This window comes from Hydra vulgaris, chromosome 15, assembly GCF_038396675.1.
Source record: "Hydra vulgaris chromosome 15, alternate assembly HydraT2T_AEP".
NCBI classification, from domain to species: Eukaryota; Metazoa; Cnidaria; class Hydrozoa; order Anthoathecata; family Hydridae; genus Hydra; species Hydra vulgaris.
In genome coordinates, this window is record NC_088934.1 from 14,455,995 (window position 1) to 14,473,818 (window position 17,824).

Sequence of the window (17,824 nt, forward strand, 5' to 3'; positions counted from 1 at the left end):
AAATTTTCTTTTCTATTTTATTCGATAGATGTCAGTATTGTATAATAAGTTAGTAATAATATATACTAACTTATTATACAATAAGGTGAGTATATCACCTTAAAATTACTTTAAAATAACTTTGAAAACAAAATATGTGGAAAAACTGATCAAAATATTGTGACCAGGGACTGCAGGTGATAGAGAGCATTATGAATCTCTGCTAATTTTGCTTTAATATCGTTTATATACGAACAAATGTTGTTTATGCTTTCATTCTTTGATAACTTTTGAATCAGTACAGCAGAATAGGAGGAACGTATTAAGCAATCTGCAGCTTGATTATACTTACCTGGTCGATACTGTATGTCAATGCTGTAGCAACCAAGTTTGGTACGCCATTTCATTATTTTTTTAATTTGCCTTTAAGGTTCTGATTGAACATATACAAAACAACGTGTTGATCGGTCACTAAGGATAAGTGGCCGCGGTCAATTAGTGTTTCCACTTCTGAAAAGCTTCCACAATAGCTAGTATGCTTCTTTTTCAATAGCTGATTGATGCATTTTATGCTTTATAAGATTTTGAGAAAAAGGCCAATGACTGTTCATTTTGGTTTAATGTTTTACTGAACGAAAAATTGGATGAATCATTTCAACAACAAATGTATTTGTTTCATCAATTGTTTTTACTACAGTGTTCGCAATATCGTTTTTTAGTAGCTTGAAAGTGTCTGTAGCTTGCCAAGCTAGCACACTTACGTTGGGCCAACGTATGTAAATACATCGTAAACTTCAACTGTTTTTTCAGATGCAAATACAACGTTGATCCAATGTTAGTTGTATTATAATTAATCATATTAATTACCTTAATGACAACGTGATTATAAATAGTAAGCAAAATTATATTGGTTCAACGTATGTAAAAATATCGCAAAATAGTTGAATATTTTTCCGATCTAAACCCAACATTTATTCAATGTATATGGATCAACGTTTACCAAATGTGTATAACTCCATATTGATCCAATACATATGAACTAACGCTGATCCAATGTTTATAACCCAACGTAAATCCAATGTGTATGGATTAACGTTGGATTATATACACTGGAATAATGTTTGATAATTTACAAAGGATCAACGCTGTGTTTGCATTAAGAAAAAGTAGATATACAAATATATATTTGTATAATTTAAAATAACTATTTTCTATCCAAATGTTTTAGTTGATTATGGAAATTTATTTCGGTTATATATTTTTCTTTTTCTTATATAATGAAATATCAAGCTACGAGCAAAACAAGCATGAATAATGCCTCTTTAATCAGATGCAGTCTTGTTATAGTAAGTCTAAACAAACGTCATCTGCAATGTTGATAACGTTTATACAAATATATTACTTAGTTAGACTAATCAATAATATGAATTGCACATTCTAACATCCAGTGCAATATCTGCTCGCTTTCTCTACCCTATCTTTCTAACTCGACTTCTTCTGACTTTTAATTTAACTTACTTCGTTATTCTTAAACTCTCTTACTCATGGTTAGCAAAGCGGGTATTGATCCTAAAGTAGATTGATTGAACTGAGACTACTATTTTGCTGTTAAAAGTAAGCTTGTTTTCCTTGGCTTCTTTAAATTAAGGTTGTGTTCTGCTAAAATTATACCGGCTACCGTAAAATTATCTAAAGACGCATAGATGTTTTTTAGATAGTTTTAATTTATAAATTCGTCAATTTTCCGTTGATAAAATAGCGACTGTATTTGTTGGACCAAATGGCAAAAAGTTAAATGACAAAGAATAGAATGATACAATATTTCATCGGGTTTAAATGCTGTATATGGCTTGTCTTCTGGTCGGAGTGAGATTTGATGATAAGCACTTGTAAGATCAAAAGTAGTGAAGGAATGGTACTTGGACAATTTGTTAATCTGGTTATCTATTCTGGGTAGAGGATAAGCATCAAGGTATATGAGTTTGTTTAAGTATGAAAATAATGTTGGAGGTGATATTTGCAATTTTTTTAGACTACAAACTAATTAAGGAGGTAATACTCCTCTAAAAGGTATCATTATGCTAAGATTTTATTTATCTTACATCGTTAAATCAATGCAATAGAAATTTCAAAATAAAAATTAGATAATAATTAGAGGGATATTAAGTTATAATAAGTTCATTATTCATAACAGTAGCCCATAAGCTTCTTTATTAACCGAAGTAGGTTAATCAATCCAAGAAATAACACGTTCGGAAAAGGTAAATGTAACTTATGATGTACAACTAATTGAAGATCATACTGCTGAGAGCAACGTAGAAACCGAATGCCATGCCAAAAATCTTGTTCAAGACAGTCACAAGGGTTGCATGCAAAAAGTGATAAAAAATACTGAAATCGCTGATATTATAGATGCAAGAGTAAAAAATTAGCGATATAAGATATTGGCCAAATTTAATTAGTTTTCATATTTAATACATTTTCCATACATATTTAACGCGTTATCGTACAATTGCCCACATCCGTGGGCAATTTTACAATAACGCGTCAAATATGTTTGGAAAATATACAGGCTTGCAAGCACGAATAAAAAGAATGAATGCATAAGCGGATTTTGCCCTTTGTGCTCCGCATTCCTTAAATTTGGTTTGAGTAGAAGCAGTGTGCGTTGCAATAATAACAGAATATCTTGGATTCAACACATTTATACCTATTTTTCTGCATCCCCACACCGTTTGAAAATTTTGGGTGAAAGAGCATCACTGGCATGATGGTCTTCTCATTATGAATCAGTTCATGCGGTTAAATTTAGCTATCAAAAGATACTCGATACCCTTGAAAATATATTTATTAAAATTTCTGAAAAAGCAGAATGTAAATTAAAGACAAGGTAAAAGACTTACAAAGCGGGAAACACCAACTGTAATATGGGAAATAATCTTTGAGCGATTTAATAAAGTTAACAAAATACTATCATCTCCTAGTTTAAATATTTTATTTTTTTATTTTGTGTAATTTATTTCGCCGTTAAAGAATGCTTATATTGCATATACATACATCAAAATTATTGCCTAGAGCAAGAAGAAAGAACATTTTGCCTTATCGCCGAGCCCCATACAAAAAAGATAATTCTACAGAACCGTAACATATAACTTAATATAAATATATAACCGTATTTAATTTAATTTAATTTAATATAAATATATAACCGTAACATTTAATATAAATATATAAAAACATAAATCAGAACTAAAACAGAAAATAACTAAGAAAATAAAGAAATTCAAAATAATAAATAATTAAGAAATGTTAAAATGCTTAAAACCACTAAAATTTTTAAAATACACAACAAAAATTTTTGAATAAAAAAAAAAAATTATATTAATAATTAACATAATCACTTAATGAATTTTTATCATCACATAAATTTCGTTGATATAAATGAATCCGTTTTTATTTGATTGAGCGTACATTAAAAGAAACATTGAAAGTCGGATAACTTAAGATCTCTAACAGTAGTAATCGTTTTGATTCGTTCTTAAATTGCTTTAATGTAGTCTTGTTATTTTTTACAATATCTGGAAATTATTCACACAGATGAGGTCCACGGTATTTAATTATATAGGAGGTTAACTTTAAATTATATTTGAGAAGAACAAAGTTGTTATCTGGAAACTTTGTTGAATATTTATGATTAATTTTATTAAAATAGGCTTGAAAAATTTTTGGGACAAAAATTTTTGTTTTAAACATAAACAATAAAACTTGGTGTAAATTGAGTTTATACACATATTAAGCACTTAGCGCACGTTAAATTGGTTTGCAAGGAGCATTTCTATTGGCTCTAAACACTATTCTGCATGCATATTTTTATTTGTTGTAGATTTTCTTAAGTTTTGTATAGCCAGTATTAGCCCACATAATATAACAAAAAAAAACAAATAACTGTGAATAAAGGCAAAATATTTTTTGTTCAGAGATGTTACATTTAGAAAAGGTTTAGTCTTAAACATCATTGCGATATTTTTTTAAAATGTTGTTTCAATTCTACTTATACGTAAATACCACAGTAAATTATCATCCAGTTTTACTCCTAAAAAGTTTACGCATGTTTCCTTTTTGATGTAAGTTTATTAGTTATTAGATTTGGTAATTTAAGAGGAACATTTTTAAAATTTACTTACTTTATGGGAAAGTGTATATTTTGTTTTATCCAGATTTAGTGAAAGTTTGTTACTTGCGAATCATTCATCAACCTTACATAATTGTTTATTAACTATTTTCAATAGTGTTTTAATATCTCTGTGAAAACAAAAAAGACTGCAATCATCAGCAAACAAAATTAGGTCTAAAAGGTTTGTTGCTGAGTATAAGTCGTGTATGTACGATGGAAATAAGAGTGGTCCTAACATAAAACTTTGATCATAGTATAAAAACTGCTTTGGATTTGTCAGATACCCTTCGAACCAAAGTAAGTTTTTGTTTTTTCCCCCGTAGTTTTCGAGTTTTTTTAATTATTATATTGTGATTTACAGTATCATAAGTTTTTGACAGATTAATGAAAACTCCTAATGTAAAACAGTCATTATCAAAGGTGTTGGGAAAGTTTCCAATTAAACCCTTAATTACATGTTATACTTTTTTAGTGTTTCCATTGGTTTTTTTAACAACTGCCCAGGAAAAAAAGTTTTATAGAATTTTTATAAACTTTTGGAACATATGGTCTATAGAAATGCTAAAGAATTCTATGGATTTTCTATAGAATGTCTATTAATTTCTATAGAAATTGCTATAAAACATTTTTTTTTTATAAAATAAAAAGTAGAAAAAAAAGTTCTATTGGAATTTCTATAAAAATTAACAGAGATTCTACAGAAATTCTATAGAATTCTATAGAATTTCTATAGACCATATGTTCCAAAAGTTTATAGAAGATCTATAAAACTTTTTTTCCAGGGTGAGCATAATAAAGTTTTTTGAGCAGCCTTTTGTTTTCTCAAGCATTTTTTTGTAATTCTTATAAGCTATTTCATTTTTTTTACATTTTTTTTAAAGATACTTTGTTTATAATTTTCTCTTTTTTTTTGTTGATGATTTCAGTAACCCTTTTGAGATCCAGGGACTTTGAAGTGATTTAGTATTTATGATTTTTTTCTTTCTCGAAACACTACTTAATATTGCTTGCAAAAATGACAAAGAAACTATTTTTAAGCATTGTTAGTATCACTTGATGCAAAATCAAATTCCAATCAACATAATTTTTTGAAGAGTTTTTAAAACTTTAAGGAATTTTCATTGATCTACCGCCGAAATATTGTGGATTTTGTGGCAATATTGTTAATTAAAATGTTATTGGTAGCTTAGAATGTAGGAAAATGATCCAATAAATCAGTCTAAATAATCAAGTCAATACCCGTGTAAAGAAGACTATTATAAAACCTGTTAGTTATGATATTATCAAGTAGAGTAGAAGACTTTTTTGTAACTATTGTTGATTTGTTTATTGTTGAAATAAAGTTATTTTCTAGAAGATTATTCAAAATTCTTAGGATTGCTATTAGAAGCATAGTTGGTTAGGTTAATGTTAAAAACCCCGACCAAATAAATAGGAATCTTCGAATTTTTAACTTTGTTTAAAAATGTTTTAAGATGAGTTTTAAACTTTTTCATATTGCAGATGGCGGTCGATAAATACTATTTAAAAGTATGTTTTTGTCAGTTTTATTTACTAATTCATTGCGTAATGATTTACAATCTGATTTATTTATTACAGAGGTCATTACGTAAAATATAATTAAGTGAATTTCAGATAAAAATACTAACGCCCCTACCTGCATTAAACTCACGTGGTTGGTGAATTGATGTGTAATTAACAAGTTCAAGTTTTTAATGCTTCACCGTTTTTTTACCAAGTTTCCACCAGACAAATAATTTTAAAATCGTGTTTAAGTTCATTCAATAATAATTTTAAATTTTCAAAGTTTTTATTCAAACTTCGAATATTAATATTCAAAATTGAAAAAGTGTTTTTATATTGTCTAAGATATTGCGAATATTCAGAAACGGAGTAATATTTACTTTCTAACTTTTTATGATTAAAATAGTTTGAGTCGGTGTCATTATCACCAATAATGTCATTTTCATCCGAAAATTTAATTATGAAATTTTCTTCCATTTTAAAACAGTCTAACTTAAAATTATTACTAGTAAAAACAAAATTTTGTTAATTAATGGCAAATATTATAAAGATAAATTTTCGCTTTTCTCTGCTACCCAATCGCGAATTATCAGTTTATCATAAGATATGTAAGTAAACTTACCAGCCGCTCGTTCAATTTTCATTCTCTCCCTCAAACCTTTCCTGGTTTGCGTTGTTTCAGAACGGAAATCCTCGTTTATATAAATGTTTTTCCCTTTCAGATTGCTTGACTTGTTCAAAATTGCGACTTTATCTTTAAAATCTAAAAGTTTTATCTCTATTGTTCTCGGCTTGTTTGATTCTATTTTTCCAGTTTTATGGGCCAATTCAATTAGGACATTTTTAACAAATAAAAGTTCTTCAAAAACTTTTTTTACTTTAATTTTGCTTTCCTTCCAGCTTTCACCATCGTTTTCATTAATTCCATCAACTCTTAAATTATTACATCTCAATCGATCTTCCATCTCCCTTAACTTCCATCTCCCTTAACTTTTTTTGTATGCGCGTTATATATGAATTGTCTTCCATCTCCCTGAGAATTTCTGAATTATCTTCTTTAGTGCAAACATTTGCTTTTTTAACTTTTTAATCGATTAGTTGTTGATCAACATTTAAGCTGTGTTCCAATTCTTCTATATCTTTTTTGTCTTTTTCCAATCTGCCATTAAATATTTTCAAGTTTCCACTAACAATATCGATAAAAACTTTTCCTTGTTGTTTTAACATCAATTCGAATTTTTCTATAACCCTTCAACAATTTTGCTATTTCTAATAATGTAACAGCCATACTATATAAAAAATAAATTATTTTCTCACGAAAAATAAATAAAAATGTACTAAAAATTTCAAAACTATACAGTTTTTTCTTTATATTTTTACGCTGCAAAAACGCGTTTGTTCATGAAAAAAGCATGCGGAAAAAAAAACTTTAAGTGAAGATTCCAAGCCGAAATTAAAAGATTTTCAAGAACAAAGCAACCAAAATGAGTCCAGAAGTCGAAGAAATTTTTAGTGATAAAAGATTAAGAGCAAAAATATATTTGGATAGAAAAAAAAAGAAGATTTTTACTGGAAGTTTGGTAAAGAGGTATTTTATGTTTTGTTAGATAAATTAGGGCCTGAACTTGAAAAAAGAAGTGTTGTAAATAAGGATATTGGAGATAAATTCAAATTTTTGATGAACTTGGGAAAAGAGGTTCAGTTATTGAACTTTGATCGATGGAGTCCGTTAAGTCATTATATAAAATTATATTGGAGAAAAACTATTAAGTGAATGCAGTTATTTAGAAATGGTATGCTTTAAAAAAAATGTTTGCATCACTACTTCCGAAATGTTGACGCTAATTTTTAGAAAAACTTTATTGATATATTTCTAAATGTTAATGCATTTCTTAAAATTTACCTAACATTACCTATAACGAGCTGCGAAGCAGGACGGTTTTTTCAAAAATGGCCTTTATAAAAAATAAACATAGATCAACAATGACGGATAAAAGGTTAAATAACCACTCAATTCTGTAAATTGAATATTATTTCACAAAATCCATTTCCTATGAATATGAAACGATTCATGGAATATGTATCAATTAAGTATGGACACGAATCATATGAAGCGATTTGAAATATGTATCAGTTAAGTGCAAAAGACAATAGTTTTTTTTAACTTGTTGTTTTTTATAATTATTTATAATTTTGATTATTATATAAATTTTATTTTTTTAGTTTTAATAGATATTGATAAAGTCTGTCAGTTCGTTTTTTCATAAAAACAACAGGCAATTTTAGATATTTAGAAAATTTAGATTCTGGGGTGCTAGATTAGGGCCCTAAAATTACAATCATCCTATGGTCCCAAAAAACCACAATCCGTTTATATATATATATACATACATACATACATATATATATATATATATATATATATATATATATATATATATATATATATATATATATATATATATATATATATATATGTATATATATATATATATATATATATATATATACATATACATATATATATATATATATATATATATATATATATATATATATACATATATATATATATATATATATATATATATATATATATATATATATATATATATATATATATATATATATATATATATATATATATATATAAATATATATATACTACGCATCCAAATAATCCAATATCAATTTGATGTTTTGTTTATTATTGAAAAATAAAGATTATGTTTAAAAAGTAATGAGTTCTTAATAAATTTGAATGTCTATTATCGTTTGAATATTGTAATCATGTGAAAAAGTCAATACAAAACTGTTATTTCTGTATAAAAATGCTCAATGAGTATTGAAAGTAAACAAAAATTTTTTTTGAAAGAAAATAAAGAAATTGTTAAAAACTATTCAAAAAATTTTTTGCTTTAAAATCACGTTTTTTTATTAAATCTATGTGTAATATTTAAAAAAATAAATAAAATGGTAAGTTGGAAATAAGTTTAACTATCCATTATAATTTTTATTCCACGGATGTCCTTAGGGAGTAAAGTTGATTTATCGACTTTTTTTCTGTTTCTTTTTTATAAGTTGTTTATAATTGTAGGTATCTCTTCTATTACTTCTGTTGCTGTTATGTAAAGACACTTATCGTAAGTTGTTATTTTATCATGAATATTAAACATAGTAAAATATACATTAAATTAAATTTAAAATTTAGTCATGCTACTGTATTGATGTTTTTTTTGAACAAATTGAATTTTTTTTTGTGTTCAAGGTTAAATTAAAATTTTGAATTACCTTTCTTGTACTTTTATAATAATAAAAAAATAATAATATAAAAAAAAAAAATCAGAACAAAATACTTGAAACATATCAATTCTTTTAGAATTTATCAAAAAATTAAAATAGTTTAAGTCTACATTTTTCTATTTTAAAAGCCTACATAATGTACCTGTGTCTTTATAACGCATCTCTTTATATAGAAAGATGCACTATACGCATTTCAAGTTTTTGATTAAAATGCATTTGTCAATAAAAGATATTATTTAAAAGAGTTAGTCTTAAAATTTTTGCCTCAGTATACTGTGAGAATCATTTTAAAATTCTAAGTAAGCGTTTGTAGTTATTTTTAAGATTTGTCACCCTACTTTTTGTCAAACATAAAGATATTTTTTTTTATGGAAAACATTATTATATATTTAGATATTTTATTTTAGTTTATCAAAAAAAAAAAAAAAACTAAATTTTTTTTTCAAAGTTTATTTTAATTCAACCTTTCTAAAAATCATGTTCCTCGTAACACCTTAACAACATTAAGATCAAAACAACTTAAGCTTGAAATCTGTTAAAGAACTTGCACATAAGGTGGAGTAAGAAATATTTAAGCTAAAGAAATAACTCAATATTTATATAAAAGTCATACTTTATAACAATATTGATTGATAATTAAAATGAGATTTTGTTTATATACAGTATTTACAGTTTGTTCAGTCCTACTACTCATTTATTATTGTTATTAAGGTTATATACCAAGTCAAAGGAACTTCAAAAAGTGAACTTTTTAAGCAGATAAAACAAAACTTACTGTCGTTCAACACATTTAAAAGTTAATTTGTTTCAAATGTTTGTTTATAAAAATTATAAAAAATCTCTTCTCGTATACCCGCACAAAACCTTTGTGGTACCTGGGCTTATTTTTCTCTGATTAATGAAAACAATATTTATTTCTATGGGAAGTGCACTCGATATTTGAACTTGGTTATATATGATAAAAAGAATACACAAATACAAATAAAAATGAGTGAATTTACATATTTTAACAATAAAATGCAAGTTATAAAGACCAGTCAGATCACGTTAACTTAAATCTGCAGGCTTTCTTCATCGCGAAACTAGAGATCTTCGTACAATAAAGTCTTGGCGAGGTAGTGTCTGATTGAAATTACTATAAGGAGAAATACCAAACGTGCGTTCTCCTTCAGCCACTGAAACCAGAATTGTATTGAAAATGCAAAGTAAAATACAGTTGAAAGGAAATGTTAACTAAAGACCTTTTTGATAGATTTCGTTGCCAACTTGATCGAAGAAAAAGATTCTTTTTGTCTAACCGCTTGAAAACATCTAGATGGGCGGATATCTTCAATCAACTTATGACCAGCCGTTGAGCAATGGTAGCACATTTGCTCAGACACAAAAGATCCGAGGTTTAAACCCCACCTTTGGGCAAGTACGCGACTTGATGTGAATTGTTTTCCTATTCCTAGTCCTCTTTATAAAAAATTCATTTTTGAAATCAAGCAAAGCTAGTCTAGATGCAATCATTTTCGCTTCTTGAAGGATTTCGGGCCAAGAAGAACGTAGTTGGTCGTTTGAGATTATGCGTAGTGAAATGCTTGTAAAAAGTTTTCTGGAGAATGATTGCTCGCACTCGTTTAAATATACCAAATAATTTAGGCTTGTTATCCTAACTCTGGCCTCTACATTTTTGTAACTCAATTTGGGATTGATTCAAAACGTCCATTATCAGCTTCGCATTGTTGACACCCTTCGTTTTTTCCAGACTTTCTACCTACAGAACGCTCCTTTACTATCCATTACTAATCAGAGCCAAGGCGGACAAATTAAAAAACAAAGATGATAGTTCCGTATAGGAAACGTCCGGAGTTCCATCGATAAGTATGGAAAAGTGGATCTCTTTGACAAGCAAACATAATATCCTCACATGCTGCAATGAACTTATTTTGAGTTCTCCAGCTCAAGTCGTGCGCAGATTTGAAATCAGAAGATGTAGTGATTTCTGTGCTGATAATAAGACTGGTGATTTTTAATCTTTCCTACTAGTATTTGCTGATTATTTTTTATTCCGCCATTCCACCTCACCAGTAAAGAATGAAATCAAAATTATAATTTTGTCCGAAAAGAGAGCATGGAAAACTAACAAAAGCTTTGGCACTTCTACTACAGACAAACCATTCTCTCTTGAACTTTTTTGTTTTTTGAATCTCTAGGAAAATGTTTAGGATGTTGAAATGGTCTGTTTAGTATGACTAGATTGGATTTGACTTTGGATCAGTTTCCTCTACCTCAAAGCGGGGTCGTTTACAACTGCTTGATTGCCCATCAACACTGTTGGTAGCATGGTCTTTCTAAAAAAGAATTGTTATGACCATTTTTTGGAATGAAATTATGAATATCCGATTATGAACAAAGAATTACAGCAATGAAATTTCACAATTACACATCTAACTAATTCAATTGTCTTTTCACTAGTCACTATTGTGTTTTAACTTTTCAACGAAACGGACACTTATACCATTGTTTCATGGCTTTTAAACAAAAAAAATCACATAAAAAACCCAGTTTTCTTGAAGATTGGTAAAGGTCTTTGCTACAACTATTTTGCCTGAATTCGATTTTCGTTAACACATGGTGTGATGGTATACGGGCTTAGAAAAAATTAACACCGGGTACTGGTAAATAGACTGAAAAAAACAAAAAACAAAAAACAAAACAAAGAAAAAGCTACTTTGCCACCTAGTTATTTGAAGTAGATTAGCTCATTTACAGGCGGCAAAATTTCAAATAATTCAGCTGGAAATCCAGTAGTTTTTTAATCTTTTTTAGTTTAGTTAATCTCACAGTAAAATTTTTTTTACAATTAACAAAAATATAAAAGAGTATCCAATCAACATGAGCAAGACGAAAGCATAAATTAGCCTTATCATCGAGTATCCGATGCAAAAAAAAGTTATTCAGTTAGCTTGTTAACCAAAATAAAAAATTGAGGGCCTCGTGTACTCTCTGTGCCAGTGTGCCTAGGTAAAACAGACCCAGTGGCCCTTTTCTTTGGCACTGTCGTCTTATTAAAGAATAAAAAATTGTTCACAATTTTTATATTTGCAACAAAATAGCCGGCATAACTCATAAAAAAAGTTATACATAGCTTCTGTTGCGTGTTTAAAACCCTTTTAAACGTAAAGAACAACGTAAAGTGTCAAGGATAGGGATATTACATACTAACATAGATATGTTAGGTATTAATCCTAACATACTTATGTTAGGATTATTACCTAACATAAGTATGTTAGTATGTAATATGTAGTATACTATCTTTAAATATCTATTTAACTTTGAGAAAAGACATTGTTAGTACAATTATAAATTTGAAGTTATAACCGGGAAAAAAAGTTTTATAGAATTTTTATAAACTTTTGGAACATATGGTCTATAGAAATTCTATAGAATTCTATAGAATTTCTATAGAATCTCTCTTGATTTTTATAGAAATTCCAATAGAACTTTTTTTTCTACTTTTTATTTTATAAAAAAACAATATTTTATAGCAATTTCTATAGAAATTAATAGACATTTTATAGAAATTTAATAGCATTTTCATATAATTTATATAGGCTATATGTTCCAAATGTTTATAGAAATTCTATAGAACTTTTTTTCCTGGGAAGCGTTTAAAACTATTGTCACAGAAAGAACAATAGAATTCTTCCGTGACACAAGTTTCAATAGCTGTAACAAATAATTTGTTACTCTAGATGCAATATCTTTACCTGAAACGAAATAGGTCTTTATAGGTAGCATGTTTGGTATTACTTCACCCTTCTAAACTTTTTTTTTTTTTTGAATTTCTAATTTAGTTTATAAAGGTCATTCCTTTTGAAATAAAAGACTTTTCAATCTCGCCTCTATACAGGGTTCAATTACGAAAGTGAAACTAGATGTACCAGCTGGCAAGACGATAATAAAATCGCAACGTGTGAATTTTGCCAATAGTTAGCAAAGCTATTTAATGACGCAAATTGAAGTTACTGCATCTACGTCAACTGTCTCAGAACACACAAAAAAGATTAAGTGTTTTGAGACAGTTGACGTAGATGTGGTAACTTCAATTTGCGCCAACGAATTACATTTAAAAAAAAACTGTTACGATCATTCAAAGAAAATGCTGTTTCTTAAATTTTTTTTAAAACAAAAACATTTTAAAACCTTTAAAATATTTTCCAAGAGATAAATAAACTGTGTTTTATACCTTACAATTATGCAAAAAGCTATTACATTTACCTTAAATTGTAATAGCATTTTGCATAATTGGCCGATATTTTAATTCAAAGTCAAGTAAAAAGGTAGGCATATTGATGAACATAGAACTTTGCGACTTACTTAAAGATATCTCATTATAAACCATCCCTCGAAATTAAAGTATCTAGCCCAAAATACTTATAAAAAGAGGTTTGATTGTAGAATACATTTTATCATTGTGGCTTGTATTCCTTAAGAAATTTATTAAAAGACTTTAAATACAAAAGAACAGAGGTGTTTAATAAAACGAAGCTTAAGCAGGGAGACCCAAATTTATCGATTTTAAGGACTATTATAGCTACCTGAAAAAACAAACAAACCCTCTCACTCAAAACGCCACCTCGCTTTTATTAGTCAGTAGATAATGTTATAACATCGTCCAGTGACATAGAGTAAATGTATACATTTAAAATGAAACCTCCTGCTAAAAAAGGATGCAACTAAAAATCTAGTCAGTTTTTATCTGAAGTAAAAAAAAAAAAGATCAAGTGAAATCAGTCAAAACAAGAAGAAATAAACTTTTTTGAACTGATTCCAATTGCCCAAGTTTATCTAGTAGTTTTAAACGAAAAAATAATATTGATAGAGACTTTTTGTCAGTGCAGCTATTTGGAGAGAAGCAACTAAAGATTGGCTCCAATGTTTAAATTGCAATCAGTATGGAATGCGAAGTATGTTTTGGAGTTGATACATGTGCGAATTCTATTCGAAAGGCATATAGACGTCTCGTAACTTTTTAAATTGAGTTATATTATTAATTATACTGTTAAGTAGTCATATAGTTTTTGTTATTGCTTTAACGCTCCAAGACGGTTTTGATTTATGTCAAAATCATTTTTTGATATTCTCTAGAAAAAATTCAACAGTTGACGCTCTTTTAGACGTTTTAGAGATCAGAAAACTGACTTAATAATTTTATCTCGATAAATATTACTTAGAGGTATACTATTCACGAATAAGGAGATCTTCCTACATTTACCTCAAAAATTATGTTTTAGAGTAAAAAACTTCGTCTATTGCTAAAGTGACGTATTTTTCAATTATATTAGTTGTACTGACGAATTTGCTCTATAATTGGCAATAATTGCCCCTGATAATTTGATTATAAAAAATTCAAGTTATACGCTAAGCGAACGGGCACAAACGTTTGTCGCACGTCACACATCTGTAGCACATCTAAAGACGTCCAGCCAAAGTTCTGTGCCTATTGGGAAAGTAAATAGATAATTTGTTTGATTCAATACATTACCAAAGTAGAGACCCATGTTATTAAAAAAATTTGTTCAAGCTAGAAAGTTTACTTTTTAGTTTAAACACATTTTTTAAATAACATTTTTTTAAAAAGAACAAGTCTAAATGACGAGATTTTCGGTTTTTCTTGTTAAATAATAAAACTTATGTAAGTTTATCTTGCATTATTTATTAAAAAAGTTATTTAATAAAAGTGTTCTAACATTATGTTTTGAAATTTTTAATTGAAAAATTTACAATGCCATCTGCAAATAAAATAAACTTTAATAGGTTTGATGTTGAAGACAAATCATTGATGTATAGTAAAAAAAGTAAAGGTCCAAGAATAGAACCCTGTGGGACTCCACAATTTACAGCTGTTCATTAAAAAACGGTTGTTCTATTAAAAAATACTTTAAATTTTGCTGGAGAACTTGCGTTTAGGCTTTTTGGATTCACTTCTGTCAGATTTTACTGTCATTATTAACTATTTTTGTAAGTTTTGAAAAACTTACAGTGACTATTTTATATTGTAAAAAAATTAAAAAAAAAAAAACGAAAGATTTTAACGATTTATCATATAATCGTGATCTAATTTTTGTGAAAAAACTAGTGCAGCTCAAAAAAATGCTCTCGACATCTGTTGAGGTGGGCTTTACAGAGAGAATCGCATTGAAAATTTTTCAAGATTTTTTTCTTCTTTTGCCCGTATTTCGGAACAACAAAAACTATTGCTTAAAATATATGAAACTTATTTTAAAGAAATACACCATAAATATGCTACACGATTTTCCGCAAACAATTTGTTATACCAAAATCTTATTCTAAACAAAATTCTTATTCAATTTAGAATTGCGGACCACTTTTTTGGAAAAGGTTCCCAAACATTGTTTCCGGAAGAAAAAAATTTACGTCAGTTAAAAACTGATTCAAAACAGTTTTTATTAAACACAGATTTTGATTTATGCTATTATGAGTCTTTCTTTTAAAAATAGATCAGATATATAATTTAAAAACTGATAAACAAGGTAATTATTCCTTGTAATCATTAAAAAATGGTTAAAACTTTTTTACAATAACCATTATCAAAAATCACATTTTCTCGCTTTTTATTTTTTGTGTGTGTGTATATATATATATATATACATATATATATATATATATATATATATATATATATATATATATATATATATATATATATATATATATATATATATATATATATATATATATATATATATATATAAAAAGTTATTATATATTCACTTTTTTTTACCCAATCTATTTATGATATTATGTATTAAACGATATTTTACTTGATCTTTTATTTATTTTTATATAAAGTTTAATAAACTTATGTAAAGTTTTATACATTCACTCTTACTTTTACCCAATATATTTACGATATTATTTATTAAACGATATCTTACTTTATTTTTTATATATATTTTGTAAATATTCATTCAATTTTTCTTTTATACGATATATTTTTGAAACAACTTTGTAAAAATTATAAATTGTAACACGGTGCTCGGCGATAAGGCAAATCAATGCCTTTTTCTTGCTCCGGCCATTAACTTAATTGTAAATTTATGGAAACTGTTATATTTATTAAACGGCAAAATATAATGTTAAAAGGTAATGTTAAGGATCTTTTAGGCACCTTAACAACTCCATAAGATTTCCGTTAATTCTTTTATCGACACGCTTTTTTTTAACTTGAATGCAATAAAGATTTCTGTATTCATAATAAATAGTTTTGCAAGCATGAATTTAAGAACAGTATCAGCTGTCGATAACGTTGCATCTTCTCTGCTAAGGAATTCCACTTCTAGTTTTGCTGGCTCTAATGCGGCATGTAATAAAGCTATGTTTGTGTCTATTTTTCTTGCACTACGTGTCACATACATCAAGATGAATTCCATGATTAAAGCAAAACGGATCAACAATGTCTGTTAATTGCACGAGCCTCTTGTTAATTGCTGCACCATCTTGAGTAGAACCTACCATATCTCTTTTCATATAGACACCAAATGCATTCAAATAATTCTTAATATGTCGTATTAAATTTTTAGCTGGACAAGAACCATAAATCCTAATGAGGCCAGTTTTACAGGGTTTCTTTAATTTCGTGCAGGTTGACACCAATAACACCTTCTGTGCCTCAAAGGTGTGTATTCATCATGCGTTAAACTAAATCTATGTTTTTTTCTTTCGAATTTTTTATTTCGAATAAATTTGGGTGTTTTTTTGGAATTCTTGAATAATTTTTAAAATGAAAAGACATATTAGGCCGGGTGAATAAAAACTTTAGCAATTTTAATTAAGTTTTTATTGACGTAAAGCTAAGCAATTACTGAGTTAATTGCTTAACTTTACGTGAATAAAAATATAAGCAAAATCCTGAAGTTTTTATTTACGTAAAGCTGACCAATTACTGAGTAAAAACAATTGCTCATTTTTATTCACCCGGCCTATTAGGCTTTCCAACAAAATACAATCTAAATAATAAAATAATAATTTAATTACTTACAAATTTGATTTTTTAATACCTTAGATTTTTATATACCATTATACAAAAAACAGCAAAAACCGTTTTTGAAAACCGACGGTTTTCATTTATATCGGTTTTAACAATAAACCGTGGTTTTTGTTTATCGGTTAAAACCTATTGAAACCCCACCTCTCTTTAACAAAAATCAAAACTCGTTAAACTTACTGTTGTAAATTATAATTAACTCTCATTTTAACTAGACTTTGAATATATTTAACTTTATATTGTAGAATCATTTACATCGTTTATGGTTAACGATACAAGTCTCAACTTTAAGCTCGTGGCGTTTTTGAAAAGCTTGCCAAAAGAATACAAAATTTCATTTGAATTGCAGCCAAATGCATATAAAAACAATTTGACAAAAGTTATTCACTTTACTAATGGAACAATAAATTACTTGGCAGAAGAAAATCCCGGAGTAGGTTTCACTTCTAACAATCAATTGTACTTTAGGTTTATACTAAATGGTACAACAGTAAATTTCACTTCATTGACAACAATTCCACTAAACGTTTGGACAAAAATTTCAATATCACAAATTATTTTTCAGCAGCAATATATTTTTACAATTAATATATCTGACATCAATGTTTATAGAACAAATAACGCACTTCCACAAGAGCTTTTTGGTGTAAAAGTGTACTTAGGTGATCCGTTAATTACCAAACTACAACCAGGAAATTTAAGAAATTTGGTTATCGAAAACACGTGTGAAGGTAAAATTTTATAAATTTATACAACTTTAATTAAATATTATGTTTTTTGTTTTCACA

General features: G+C 27.5%; 1 protein-coding gene across 3 annotated transcripts in view; it reads left to right on the top strand.

The window, feature by feature from the left end:
• Positions 1 to 3,428: 3,428 nt before the first annotated feature.
• Positions 3,429 to 17,824, top strand: part of LOC136092406 (uncharacterized) — a 42,270-nt gene continuing 27,874 nt past the window's right edge. Inside the window, exons 1-4 of one of the 3 annotated variants that reach the window (XM_065820610.1) lie at positions 3,429 to 4,103; positions 4,197 to 4,450; positions 8,775 to 8,820; positions 17,282 to 17,767. In XM_065820610.1, coding sequence (XP_065676682.1) covers positions 17,299 to 17,767 — 469 coding nt within the window. In that variant the 5' untranslated portion in view covers positions 3,429 to 4,103; positions 4,197 to 4,450; positions 8,775 to 8,820; positions 17,282 to 17,298. Of the gene's footprint in view, positions 4,451 to 8,576; positions 8,654 to 8,774; positions 8,821 to 17,281; positions 17,768 to 17,824 lie in introns of those variants that run through there. The other 2 variants (XM_065820611.1, XM_065820609.1) reach the window with 2 other exon arrangements.